This window comes from Carassius carassius, chromosome 33 (genome assembly GCF_963082965.1).
Source record: "Carassius carassius chromosome 33, fCarCar2.1, whole genome shotgun sequence".
NCBI lineage: Eukaryota > Metazoa > Chordata > Actinopteri > Cypriniformes > Cyprinidae > Carassius > Carassius carassius.
The window spans coordinates 29,994,310-30,008,611 of NC_081787.1; the positions used below are offsets into that span (position 1 = coordinate 29,994,310).

Genomic DNA, 14,302 nt, shown 5'->3' on the forward strand with positions numbered 1-14,302 from the left:
ACCCTCGCCCTGAGTTGTGGAAACTGTGGGTGTGGCCCCTGAGGGGGCAAAGCTCATAGAATCCGGTCTCTCAACCGAGGTTGTGGAGACCCTCCTCCAATCCAGAGCTCCCTCTACGAGGAAACTGTATGCCCTGAGGTGGAAACTCTTCACCTCATGGTGCAGAGACCGCCAGCTTGACCCTGTTAACTGCCCAGTTGGTACAGTTCTGGAGTTTCTACAAGCTAGGCTCTCTGCGGGGTTAACCCACTCCACCTTAAAGGTGTACGTGGCGGCCATAACTGCTTACCATGTCTCTTTCAATGATCAGTCAGTGGGTAGACACCCCCTAATTACAGGTTTCCTCCGCGGTGCGCTGAGGCTGAGGCCTCCAGTACGGTCCTGTGTTCCCCCCTGGGACTTGGTTGTGGTTTTAGCGGCTCTTTGTAAAGCTCCATTCGAGCCAATACATGCTATCTCAGATAGACATCTGACGCTTAAGACTGCCATGTTACTGGCTATCACCTCGCTAAAGAGAGTTGGAGATCTTCAGGCCCTTTCGGTGGCCCCTACTTACCTAGACTTTGCCCCTGGTATGGCCAAAGCATTTTTATACCCTTGAGCGGGTTATGTTCCTAAGGTTCCCTCTGTTACACCACAACCTATAGTACTGCAGGCCTTCTGCCATCCTCCCTTTCAGGAGCCAGACCAGGAAAAGCTAAATTGTATGTGTCCAGTGCGAGCATAGAGCTGCCCTGTGGAGAAAATCAGACCAATTGCTTGTTTGCTACGGTCCTCCTAAGAAGGGTTCTCCTGCCTCTAAGCAGACCCTAAGTCGTTGGATAGTCGAGACATATCCTATGAGTCCTCTGGTCTTCCCCTTCCTTTGGGAGCCAAGGCTCACTCCACTCGGGGTATGACGGCCTCTAGGGCCTTCTCAGCAGGTGTGTCCCTCTTGGACATCTGCAAACGCTTCGGGGTGGTCCACGCCCTCTACATTTGTCAGATTTTATGACCTAGATATGCGAGCCACTACGGGCTCTTCTGTTCTCTTGTCTTAGCTGTGTTCTTCGGATACACATTAGGCAGGGATTTGGAAGTCTGGCAGTGTGGGCACATAGTTCCCCAAAGCGTTCGACGCAGCTCGAGTTCCTGAAAAGGAACGTCTCAAGGTTACGAATGTAACCCTGGTTCCTTGAGGGAACGAGATACTGCGTCGCATAGCCATACTCCCAGCACTCCTGTCAGCACTTGCTTCCCTACTCGAAGCTGAAGCCAGCTGTGCGGCACGTGCTTTTATAGCTTCCTGGTCGCTACGTCACCCTGCCCGTGATGTCACGCCCTTCCATTGGACAGATTGCACACGATATTCAGAGTCGGTCTCGTCAGGGACTTTCCCCAAAGTGTTCGACGCAGCGTCTCGTTCCCTCAAGGAACCAGGGTTACGTTCGTAACTGTGGCGGGGGGAGGCGTGGTCAGCGAGGTCTGCAACGGGAGAGCGAGTGAGGAGACGAGCGGTGGTAATTAGGGCAAGTGAAAAATGATTAACACCTGGCTCTCATTGCAGTGATTGGCGTGGGGAACCAGTATTTAGGTCGGCTCAAGACCGGCGAATTCAGAGAGAGCTGGAGACTCGTGGGAGTAAGAAGCTGCCGAGCTGCAAACCCAGAGACAAAGACTACAGTAGTGCAAAGTAGAGAAATATTGCGAGTGCATGCGCATGTGGCGCGATTGTTTATTTGTTTTTATTTTCTGAATAAAGTTTCCCACGAGTCTCAGCATGCCGACCTCGGTCTCCTTCCTCTGCACACGAACGAACTTGGTTACAGTAACCTTGAGACGTTTTTTTTTTACTTACCATCACGGCAAACAACAGCTTCTTTTTTAGCGGTTGGCAAACAATACAAATTATCTTCTTATGGATGCTTCTTCATGCAATGGCATATACCCTTTCAGCCAGAGCTGGGCCATGTGTGGCAATGACGGCACAGCGGGGATCCGGCAAACAACATGAGGGCCGATTGTTGGTGTGGCCCAGATCAGTCCAGTGATATGTGGCCCAAATCAGGCTAAGATCTGGCAGCATATTATGTGACCCATGATAAACAAGATAGATACAATATTGCATGATAATGGTTAAATGATCACATACATTTTAATGTACAGTGTAGTATTGTTAAAATGTAGTCTTTGAAATGGCAAGTCAAAACAGAATGAAACATTATAATTTAAAAATTAAGCAAATCAGTCAAGTTCATTAAACTGCACTTAATTAAAATTGTATAAAATTCCACTTCCTGTTTGTTGTTGGCGGCTGTACTGCGTTTGAGCTCCGTCACTATATTCTTTTCATTGACTCTTTTTAACTCAAAAATCAATTTTATACATCATCGTTTCCGTTTATATAACGTGTGAATATATCCTCTATTGTATTCTACAACAAAAACAATCAGAGCGCCTCGCTATCACTAGTTTTATTTTGATCTCCCGGGTCCGCTATTAGCTTTTAGCCCGTTAGCATCAGCAAGCGTGGTTGCAGCTAACTGCGCTTACATTGCTAATACTCTATTCACACACATTACCACTGCTGTACTCACTGTTACGTGCTTTAATGGCGGATGAATGTCTCCACTCTGTGCAGCTCGAGCTCGAGGCCGTGGGAAAGCAGATTCGCGACCTGGAGGTGAGGCAGGCCCAGCTGAGAGAGCGGAGAGCCGCGCTGGAATCATCCCGGGCTGACGCTCACAAGTCCGGGGTAAGTATACCGCGTGCTGCTAACAGTCCCACCACGTCTACTCCGTGTGTTTCTCTGCACAGGCCCGGTTCACCCAGGACGCGATCTTCCCAGATGTCCTTCACTGCGACGCCGGGACACCACGGACCCTGGGTGCATCCACAGCAGAGGACGCGAGCCGGGTCCCGGGCTACAACTTCTCCCCCTCTTGCCTTCGACATCTCCATCCGGAACCGCTTCGCTCCCCTCCGCGAGACAGGAGGCAACGCTGTGATCATCGGAGACTCCATCGTCCGACACGTAAGTGCTACGTTAGCCGAAGGTAAAGTCCACACTCATTGTTTGCCTGGTGCTCGTGTTCTCGATGTTTCTGCGCAGATACCCGCGATCCTGAAGGCCGACGAGAGCCCCAGAGCGGTCGTGCTTCATGCCGGGGTTAACGACACCACGCTGCGGCAGACGGAGACGCTGAAGAGGGACTTCAGCAGCCTGATCGAGACGGTTCGCAGCACGACGCCCGCGGCGATGATCGTCGTGTCAGGACCACTGCCCACGTATCGACGAGGACACGAAAGGTTCAGTAGACTTTTTGCTTTAAATGAATGGTTGTTATCATGGTGTAAAGAACAGAAACTGCTATTTGTTAATAACTGGAATCTTTTCTGGGAGCGTCCTAGGCTGTTTCGCGCTGATGGATTACACCCCAGCAGAATCGGAGCGGAGCTGCTCTCTGACAACATCTCCAGGACACTTCGCTCCATGTGACTAGTAAGACAATTCTCTAATAACTATTATGATGAGTTTTGTTCCACCCGCTTAAATGATAAAAGTACTTGCGCTGTAAAAACTATTAAGACTGTGTCTGTTCCTCGAATAGTGAGGTCAAAATATAATGTAGGATCTAGAAAAAATCTTATCGTAATTAAACCAGAAAAATGTAAAGTAAATGAACAAAAACAATTTTTAAAGTTTGGGCTCATAAATATTAGATCACTCACACCCAAAGCAGTTATTGTAAATGAAATGATCACAGAAAATAGTTTTGATGTACTCTGCTTGACTGAAACCTGGCTAAAACCAAATGATTATTTTGGTCTAAATGAGTCTACTCCACCGAACTACTGTTATAAGCATGGGCCCCGTCGGACTGGTTGTGGCGGAGGTGTCGCAACAATATATAGTGATATTCTCAATGTTACCCAGAAAACAGGATACAGGTTTAACTCTTTTGAAATACTTCTGCTAAATGTTACACTGTCAGACATGCAAAAGAAATCTAATGTATCACTTGCTCTGGCTACTGTGTACAGACCACCAGGGCTGTATACAGAATTCCTAAAAGAATTTGCAGATTTCCTCTCAGACCTTCTAGTTACAGTTGATAAGGCGCTAATCATGGGAGATTTTAATATTCACGTTGATAATGCAAATGATACATTAGGACTTGCGTTTACTCTAGATTTAATACTGTCACATGGAATTGATGTTGATGGTGTTGAAATTATTCAGCCAAGTGATGATATCTCAGATCATTATTTAGTTCTGTGCAAACTTCATATAGCCAAAATTGTAAATCCTACTTCTTGTTACAAGTATGGAAGAACCATCACTTCTAACACAAAAGACTGCTTTTTAAGTTATCTTCCTGATGTATCCAAGTTCCTTAGCATATCCAAAACTTCAGAACTTGATGATGTAACAGAAACTATGGACTCTCTCTTTTCTAGCACTTTAAATACAGTTGCTCCTTTACGCTTAAGGAAGGTTAAGGAAAACAGTTTGACACCATGGTATAATGAGCATACTCGCACCCTAAAGAGAGCAGCCCGAAAAATGGAGCGCAGCTGGAGGAAAACAAAACTAGAGGTATTTCGTATTGCTTGGCGGGAAAGTAACATATCCTACAGAAAAGCATTAAAAACTGCTAGATCCGATTACTTTACTTCTCTTTTAGAAGAAAACAAACATAACCCCAGGTATTTATTCAATACAGTGGCTAAATTAACGAAAAATAAAGCCTCAACAAGTGTTGACATTTCCCAACATCACAGCAGTAATGACTTTATGAACTACTTTACTTCTAAAATCGATACTATTAGAGATAAAATTGCAACCATTCAGCCGTCAGCTACAGTATCACATCAGACAGTGCACTATAGACCCCCTGAGGAACAGTTCCACTCATTCTCTACTATAGGCGAGGAAGAATTGTATAAACTTGTTAAATCATCTAAACCAACAACATGTATGTTAGAGCCTATACCATCTAAGCTCCTAAAAGAGGTGCTTCCAGAAGTCATAGATCCTCTTCTGACTATTATTAATTCCTCATTGTCATTAGGATATGTCCCCAAAACCTTCAAACTGGCTGTTATTAAGCCTCTCATCAAAAAACCACAGCTTGACCCCAAAGAACTAGTTAATTATAGACCAATCTCGAATCTCCCTTTTCTGTCCAAGATACTAGAAAAGGTGGTATCCTCACAATTATATTCCTTCTTAGAGAAAAATGGTATATGTGAGGATTTCCAGTCAGGATTTAGTCCGTATCATAGTTCTGAGACTGCTCTCCTTAGAGTTACAAATGATCTGCTCTTATCATCTGATCGTGGGTGTATCTCTCTATTAGTTTTATTGGATCTTAGTGCTGCGTTTGACACAATTGACCACAACATTCTTTTGCATAGACTTGAACACTTTGTTGGCATTAATGGAAGTGCATTAGCATGGTTTAAATCGTACTTATATGACCGCCATCAGTTCGTAGCAGTGAATGAAGATGTATCCTATCGATCACAAGTGCAGTATGGAGTACATTAAGGCTCAGTACTAGGGCCGCTACTCTTCACGCTTTATATGTTACCCTTGGGAGATATCATCAGGAAACATGGTGTTAGCTTTCACTGTTATGCTGATGATACTCAACTCTATATTTCTTCGCAGCCCGGTGAAACACACCAATTTGAAAAACTAATGGATTGCATAGTCGATATAAAAAACTGGATGACGAGTAATTTCTTACTGCTAAATTCTGAAAAAACAGAGGTGTTAATTATAGGACCTAAAAACTCCGCTTGTAATAACCTAGAACACTGTCTAAGACTTGATGGTTGCTCTGTCAATTCTTCATCATCAGTTAGGAACCTAGGTGTGCTATTTGATCGCAATCTTTCCTTAGAAAGCCACGTTTCTAGCATTTGTAAAACTGCATTTTTCCATCTCAAAAATATATCTAAATTATGGTCTATGCTCTCAATATCAAATGCAGAAATGTTAATCCATGCTTTTATGACCTCAAGGTTAGATTATTGTAATGCTTTATTGGGTGGTTGTTCTGCACGCTTAGTAAACAAACTACAGCTAGTCCAAAATGCAGCAGCAAGAGTTCTTACTAGAACCAGGAAGTATGACCATATTAGCCCGGTCCTGTCAACACTGCACTGGCTCCCTATCAAGCATCATATAGATTTTAAAATATTGCTTATTACCTATAAAGCCCTGAATGGTTTAGCACCTCAGTATTTGAATGAGCTCCTTTTACATTATAATCCTCTACGTCCGCTACGTTCTCAAAACTCAGGCAATTTGATAATACCTAGAATATCAAAATCAATTGCGGGCGGCAGATCCTTTTCCTATTTGGCGCCTAAACTCTGGAATAACCTACCTAACATTGTTCGGGAGGCAGACACACTCTTGCAGTTTAATTCTAGATTAAAGACCCATCTCTTTAACCTGGCATACACATAACATACTAATATGCTTTTATTATCCAAATCCGTTAAAGGATTTTTAGGCTGCATTAATTAGGTAAACTGGAACCGGAAACACTTCCCATAACACCCTATGTACTTGCTACATCATAGGAAGAATGGCATCTACGCTAATATTTGTCTGTTTCTCTCTTGTTCCGAGGTCACCGTGGCCACCAGATCCAGTCTGTGTCCAGATCAGAGGGTCACTGCAGTCACCCGGATCCAGTACGTATCCAGACCAGATGCTGGATCAGCACCTAGAAAGGAAGTCTACATCCCTTAAAGACAGCGGAGACCAGGACAACTAGAGCCCCAGATACAGATCCCCTGTAAAGACCTTGTCTCAAAGGAGAACCAGGACAAGACCACAGGAAACAGATGATTCTTCTGCACAATCTGACTTTGCTGCAGCCTGGAATTGAACTACTGGTTTCGTCTGGTCAGAGGAGAACTGGCCCCCCAACTGAGCCTGGTTTCTCCCAAGGTTTTTTTCTCCATTTTGTCACCGATGGAGTTTCGGTTCCTTGCCGCTGTCGCCTCTGGCTTGCTTAGTTGGGGACACTTCATCTACAGCGATATAGTTGACTTGATTGCAAATAAATGCACAGACACTATTTAATTGAACGGAGATGACATAACTGAATTCAATGATGAACTGCCTTTAACTATCATTTTTTCATTATTGACACTGTTTTCCTAATGAATGTTGCTCAGTTGCTTTGACGCAATGTATTTTGTTTAAAGCGCTATATAAATAAAGGTGACTTTGACTTTGACTTACTGACCTAATAAACTCCTTTGGAGTCAAGCAAAATGTCACCGGGCCCACTCATCGTTTTAATCATACACTAGATTTAATTATATTGCATGGAATCGATCTTAATGCTATAGATATTGTACCCCAAAGTGATGATATTACAGACCATTTCCTTGTATCGTGCATGCTGCGTATAACTGATATTAACTATATGTCTCAGCATTACCGTCTGGGCAGAACTATTGTTCCAGCCACCAAAGAAAGATTCGAAAATAACCTGCCTGATCTATCTCAACTGCTATTTGTACCCAAAAATGCACATGAATTAGACGAAATTACTGACAACATGGGCACTATTTTCTCTAATACATTAGAAGCTGTTGCCCCCATCAAATTGAAAAAGGTTAGAGAAAAACATACTGTGCCATGGTATAACAGTAATACTCACTCTCTCAAGAAAGTAACTCGTAGTCTTGAACGCAAATGGAGAAAAACTAACTTGGAAGTTTTTAGAATTGCATGGAAAAACAGTATGTCCAGCTATAGACAGGCTCTAAAAACTGCTAGGGCAGAGCATATCCACAAACTCATTGAAAATAACCAAAACAATCCAAGGTTTTTATTTAGCACAGTGGCTAAATTAACTAATTACCAGACGCCACCTAATTCAAATATTCCACCAACGTTAAATAGTAATGACTTTATGAATTTCTTCACTGATAAAATAGATAACATTAGAAATACAATAGCGAATGTAGATTCTAAAGCGTCTAACACTTCAGTTTCATCCATCGCACCCAAAGATAAACTGCAGTGCTTTACAAATATAGGACAGGAAGAGCTAAATAAACTTATCACTGTATCTAAACCAACAACATGTTTATTAGATCCTGTACCCACTAAATTACTAAAAGAGCTGTTACCTGTAGCCGAAGAACCGCTTCTCAATATCATTAACTCGTCGTTATCTTTAGGTCACGTCCCAAAACCATTCAAGCTGGCGGTTATCAAGCCTCTTATTAAGAAACCAAAACTAGATCCTAGTGTACTGGCAAATTATAGGCCTATTTCAAATCTTCCATTTATGTCTAATATTTTAGAAAAAGTTGTGTCTGCTCAATTGAGCACCTTCCTGCATAAAAATGATCTGTATGAAGAATTTCAGTCAGGTTTTAGGCCCCACCATAGCACAGAAACTGCACTTGTTAAAATTACACAAATGACCTGCTCCTTGCGTCAGATCAAGGCTGCATCTCATTTCTAGTCTTACTTGATCTTAGTGCTGCGTTCGACACCATAGATCATGACATACTCATAGATCGATTACAAAACTATACAGGTATTCAAGGGCAGGCTCTAAGATGGTTTAGATCCTACCTGTCCGATTGCTACCATTTTGTTTACTTAAATGGGGTGTCATCTCATTTATCATCAGTAAAATATGGAGTGCCACAAGGATCCGTCCTAGGTCCCCTTCTATTTTCAATATACATGTTGCCCCTTGGTAATATTATTAGAAAATATGGAATTATCTTCAGAATCAGAATCTGAAAGAGCTTTATTGCCAAGTATGCTTGCGCATACAAGGAATTTGTTTTAGTGACATAAGCTTCCAGTAAACAGAGACAACAACACACAGACAAAAAAAAAAAAAATTACAGGAGAATTACAAATTGGCAAATAAATAAGTGTATAAACAATTGTGCTATAAATGATAATGGAATAGGATTGAGTGAGATGCAGGAATGTTCTAGGATGGAGGGGTAACAAATAAATATAAGGATATTGCACATTTTTGCATAAGTTTAAGTGGGAAACATTTAACTGTTCATGAGGTAGATTGCCTGGGGGAAGAAACTATTCTTGTGCCTTGCTGTTCTTGTATTTGCGCCTCTGAGGCGCCGGCCAGATGGCAAAATTTCAAAGATGGGGTGACTTGGATGTGAGGGATCCAGAGTGATTTTCTGAGTCCTTTTCCTCACTCTGGATGTGAAGTGAAGTGACATTCAGCCAAGTTTGGTGACCCATACTCGGAATTTGTGCTCTGCATTTAACCCATCCAAAGTGCACACACACAGAGCAGTGAACACACACACACACACTGTGAGCACACACCGGGAGCAGTGGCCAGCCATTTATACTGCGGCGCCCGGGGAGCAGTTGGGGGTTCGATGCCTTGCTCAAGGGCACCTAAGTCGTGGTATTGAAGGTGGAGAGAGAACTGTACATGCACTCCCCCCACCCACAATTCCTGCCGGCCCGGGACTCGAACTCACAACCTTTCGATTGGGAGTCCGACTCTCTAACCATTAGGCCACGACTTCCCATCAAACAGTTCTTGGAGGGTGGGCAGGGGAGCACCAATAATCCTTTCAGCAGTCCGAACAGTTCTCTGTAGTCTTCTGATATCTGATTTTGTAGCTGAACCAAACCAGACAGTAATTGAAGTACACAGGACTGACTCAATGACGGCTGAGTAGAACTGTTTCAGCAGCTCCTGTGGCAGGTTAAACTTCCTCAGCTGGCGAAGGAAGTACAACCTTTGTTGGGCTTTTTTCACAATGGAGCCAATGTGATTGTCCCACTTCAGGTCCTGAGAGATGGTGGTTCCCAGGAATCTGAATGACTCCACTGCAGCCACAGTGCTGTTCATGATGGTGAGTGGGGAAAGTGCAGGGGGGTTTCTCCTAAAGTCCACAGTCATCTCCACTGTTTTGAGCGTGTTCAGCTCCAGGTTGTTAAGACTGCACCAGACAGCCAGCTGCTCAACCTCCTGTCTTTAAGCAGACTCGTCACCGTCCTGGATGAGGCCGATGACTGTAGTGTCATCTGCAAACTTCAGGAGCTTGACAGAGGGGTCTTTAGAGGTGCAGTCGTTGGTGTACAGGGAGAAGAGCAGAGGGGAGAGAACACATCCCTGAGGGGCACCAGTGTTGGTGGAGCAGCTGTTTGACATGAATTTCCCCAGTCTCACTAACTGTTGCCTATCTGTCAGAAAGCTGGTGATCCACTGACAGATAGATCTAGGAACAGAGAGCTGGGTCAGTTTGGTCTGGAGGGTTGTTGGGATGATGGTGTTGAAAGCCGAACTAAAGTCCACAAACAGGATCCTCACATAAGTCCCTGTTTTGTCCAGATTTTGCAGGGTGAAGTGCAATGCCATGTTGATTGCATCATCCACGGACCTGTTTGTTCGGTACGCAAACTGCAGGGGGTCCAGTAAGGGTCCAGTGATGTCCTTCAGATAAGCCAGAACCAGTTTTTCAAACGACTTCATGACGACAGACGTTAGAGCCACAGGTCTGTAGTCATTAAGTCCTGTTATCTTGGGTTTCTTTGGAATGGGGATTATGGTGGAGCGTTTGAAGCAGGAAGGCACTTCACACAACTCCAGAGATCTGTTGAAGATCTGTGAAAAGATGGGGGCCAGCTGGTCAGCACAGATTTTCAGACAGGCTGGTGTAACGCCATCTGGGCCTGGTTCTTTTCTTCTTTTGTTTTTCTTGAAGACCTGGCGCACATCATCTTCACAGATTTGAAGAGCAGGAGGTATGGAGAGGGGGATTGCAGGAGGTGTTAATGGTTGTGTAGGGAGATGGTCAGAGTGGGTGTTGGGGGTTTCAAATCTACAATAAAACTCATTCAGGTCGTTAGCAAGTCGTTGATTAGCCTCAGTGCAAGGGGATGGTGTCTTGTAGTTTGTGATGGCTCTCAGTCCTTTCCAAACTGAAGTAGAGTCGTTGGAAGTAAACTGGTCTTCCAACTTTTTAGCGTAGGTCTTTTTAGCCGCTCTAATCTCTTTGTTCAGTGTGTTCCTGGCCTGATTGTACAAGACCCTCTCCCCATTTCTGTAGGCATCCTCTTTGGCCTGACGAAGGTGTCTGAGTTTTACTGTAAACCATGGCTTATCATTGTTGAATGTTAAATAAGTCCTGGTAGGAATGCATATATCCTCACAGAAACTAATATAGGATGTTACAGTCTCTGTGAGTTCGTCCAGATCGGTGGTAGCAGCTTCAAAAACGCTCCAGTCTGTGATGTCAAAACAAGATTGTAAATCCTGCTCTGTTTCGCTGGTCCATCTCTTCACAGTCTTTACTACAGGTTTAGCAGATTTAAGTTTCTGCTTGTAGGTCGGTATAAGATGAACCAGACAGTGATCAGAACGTCCCAAAGCTGCTCGTGGAACAGAGTGATATGCATCCTTTATTGTGGTGTAACAGTTATCCAGTATATTACTGTCTCTGGTGGGACAGGTAACATGCTGTCTGTATTTTGGCAGTTCACGGGAGAGATTGGCTTTATTAAAGTCCCCAAGAATGATTAAAACAGAGTCCGGGTGTTGTTGTTCTGTGTCTGTGATCTGATCAGCAAGTTTCTGTAAAGCTGAGATCACATGCGCTTGAGGTGGAATGTAAACACTAACCAGAATGAACGAGTGAAACTCCCGCGGCGAATAGAACGGCTTGCAGTTGATAAACTGCGTTTCTAGATCAGGACAGCACATCTTCTTTAACACAGTTACATCTGTACACCACCGTTCATTGATGTAAAAGCATGTCCCGCCGCCGCGCGATTTCCCCGTTGATTCTGCTTCGCGGTCCGCTCTGAACAGCTGAAAGCCCGGCAGATGGAGTGCGCTGTCCGGTATGGCGTCATACAGCCAGGTTTCCGTGAAACACAGAGCAGCAGAGTGAGAGAAATCCTTATTTGTCCGAGAGAGCAGAAGAAGTTCGTCCGTTTTGTTGGGTAGAGAGCGGAGATTTGCGAGATGGATGCTAGGCAACGGCGTTCGAAATCCGTGCTTCCTGAGTCTGACGAGCGCTCCCGCTCGCTTTCCCCGTCTGCGCGTCCTGAAGCGCTTGATCAGCGCCGCTGCTCCTCCGATAACAATGTTCAGTAAAACGTCTGTATAATAGAAATCCGGAAAAATATCATGTGGTGTGTTCTGCCGAATGTTCAGCAGTTCATCCCTGGTGAAACTGATCGTGTTTGTTAAACAAAAAACAGGAAAAACGAACAAAAACAGTACAAACACTGGAGAGCCAAGCACTGAAGCAGCCATGTGCGGCGCCATCTTGGATTCTTCCACTGTTATGCTGATGATACTCAGCTATATATCTCAACGAGACCAGATGAAACTTCCCAATTATCTAAGCTAACAGAGTGTGTTAAAAATGTAAAAGATTGGATGACAAATAATTTTCTCCAACTAAATTCGGATAAGACAGAGATATTAATTATTGGACCAAAAAACACCACACAGAATCTTGTAGATTACAATCTGCAGCTAGACGGATGTACTGTTACTTCCTCTACAGTCAAAAATCTGGGTGTTATATTGGACAGCAAATTGTCTTTTGAAAATCATATTTCCAATGTTACAAAAACTGCATTCTTCCATCTTAGAAACATTGCCAAGCTACGAAACATGTTATCTGTTTCTGATGCAGAAAAGCTAGTTCATGCATTTATGACCTCTAGACTGGACTATTGTAATGCACTTCTAGGTGGTTGTCCTGCTTCGTCAATAAACAAGCTACAGGTAGTCCAAAATGCAGCAGCTAGAGTCCTAACCAGGTCAAGAAAATATGATCATATTACCCCAATTTTACAGTCTCTGCACTGGCTACCTATTAAGTTCCGTATCAGTTACAAATTATCATTACTTACCTATAAGGCCCTAAATGGTTTAGCTCCTGCGTACCTAACTAGCCTTCTACCACGCTACAACCCATCACGCACCCTAAGGTCACAAAACGCTGGACTTTTGGTAGTTCCTAGGATAGCAAAGTCCACTAAAGGAGGTAGAGCTTTTTCACATTTGGCTCCCAAACTCTGGAATAGCCTTCCTGATAATGTTCGGGGTTCAGACACACTCTCTCTGTTTAAATCTAGATTAAAAACGCATCTCTTTCGCCAAGCATTCGAATAATGTATCTCTTAAATTGTGAGTGTAGTTGCATCTGCATTTTTATTCTTTAGCTTGGGTTAAACTAATTTTACTTTGTTGGATCAGCAGCTATGCTAATGATGTCTCTATTTTGTTTCTATGTTTTGCCACGGGATTTACATCCCGTGGTAACTAGGATTTACACAAGCTCCAGTCTGGATCCAGAACACCTGAGAAGAGATGATGCTGACCCTCAGAGGACCCCAGATGATGCTAACCCTGAATCAACAACAGAACTAACAATTATTGCTACATGTGTGACTGCATCGTATAATTACTATTAATTAATAATATTGATAGTTCATCGTCTAGCTGACTACGTCTTGTATTATTATTATTTTTTTTTTTTTTTTCTAAAATCCTTTCAAACGTGCACAAACTACTAGCTACTACTAAATATTGTAGAAACATAATTTTCTGTAAAGTTGCTTTGTAACGATTTGTATTGTAAAAAGCGCTATACAAATAAACTTAAATTGAATTGAATTGAATTAAAATTTTATATTAGTACTCTTGGTACAAATAATCTTAGAATCCTTACATGAAAAAAAAGAGAGATAGAGTATTTAACCGTTATCATGTAATATTTATTTAGTTTACTATAGGACACACACTGATCTATAATAGAGAGTGTGGGCACATCATTTTTATTAGAATGCTGTCATGCACAAGCATTTAATAAAATGATCATGAAAGTATTTTATTTTTATTTAAATCCTCTGTATCCATGTGATGCTTGGTGTGAGGAACCGATCCAAATTCAAACTGCATTCATCAGCGATATGTATCTCCTTCCTCTGTAGCTATAGTAACTATTTAAAAATGTGCGGTAAGAAGTTTTACAACAAGTTTAACGGCATCGATATCAAACGCTCATTGGCTCTCGACGGTTTCATAAGAGATTGCGACATGACGTGTTTCCGGTGATGCGTTTTGAATGAGAAACGCGCGCCTTGAGGGAGTGGATCGGGATAGTAATTTCAGCATTTAACAACTTAAATTATGCCCTGCTCCTCACACTACTATTATATTCTGCAACTGCAACTGCAATGCGTCGTCATTTGGACTACTGTGGTACTGCTCTTTGTCACATCTGTAATAAATTATTATGATTAAGTTACACG

General features: G+C 43.0%; 1 protein-coding gene across 1 annotated transcript; it reads left to right on the forward strand.

Annotated features, from left to right (window-relative positions):
• Positions 1-2,367: 2,367 nt before the first annotated feature.
• On the forward strand, positions 2,368-13,645 carry LOC132114372 (uncharacterized). The gene is made up of 2 exons (XM_059522475.1): positions 2,368-3,481; positions 13,315-13,645. The coding sequence occupies exon 1, from the start codon at positions 2,591-2,593 to the stop codon at positions 3,476-3,478; it is 888 nt and encodes a 295-aa protein (XP_059378458.1). The 5' UTR covers positions 2,368-2,590; the 3' UTR covers positions 3,479-3,481; positions 13,315-13,645.
• The last annotated feature ends 657 nt before the right edge of the window (positions 13,646-14,302 follow it).

Excerpts from the sequence above, each read along its gene's own strand:
- LOC132114372 (XM_059522475.1), top strand. The coding sequence starts at position 2,591 with ATGGCGGATGAATGTCTCCACTCTGTGCAGCTCGAGCTCGAGGCCGTG.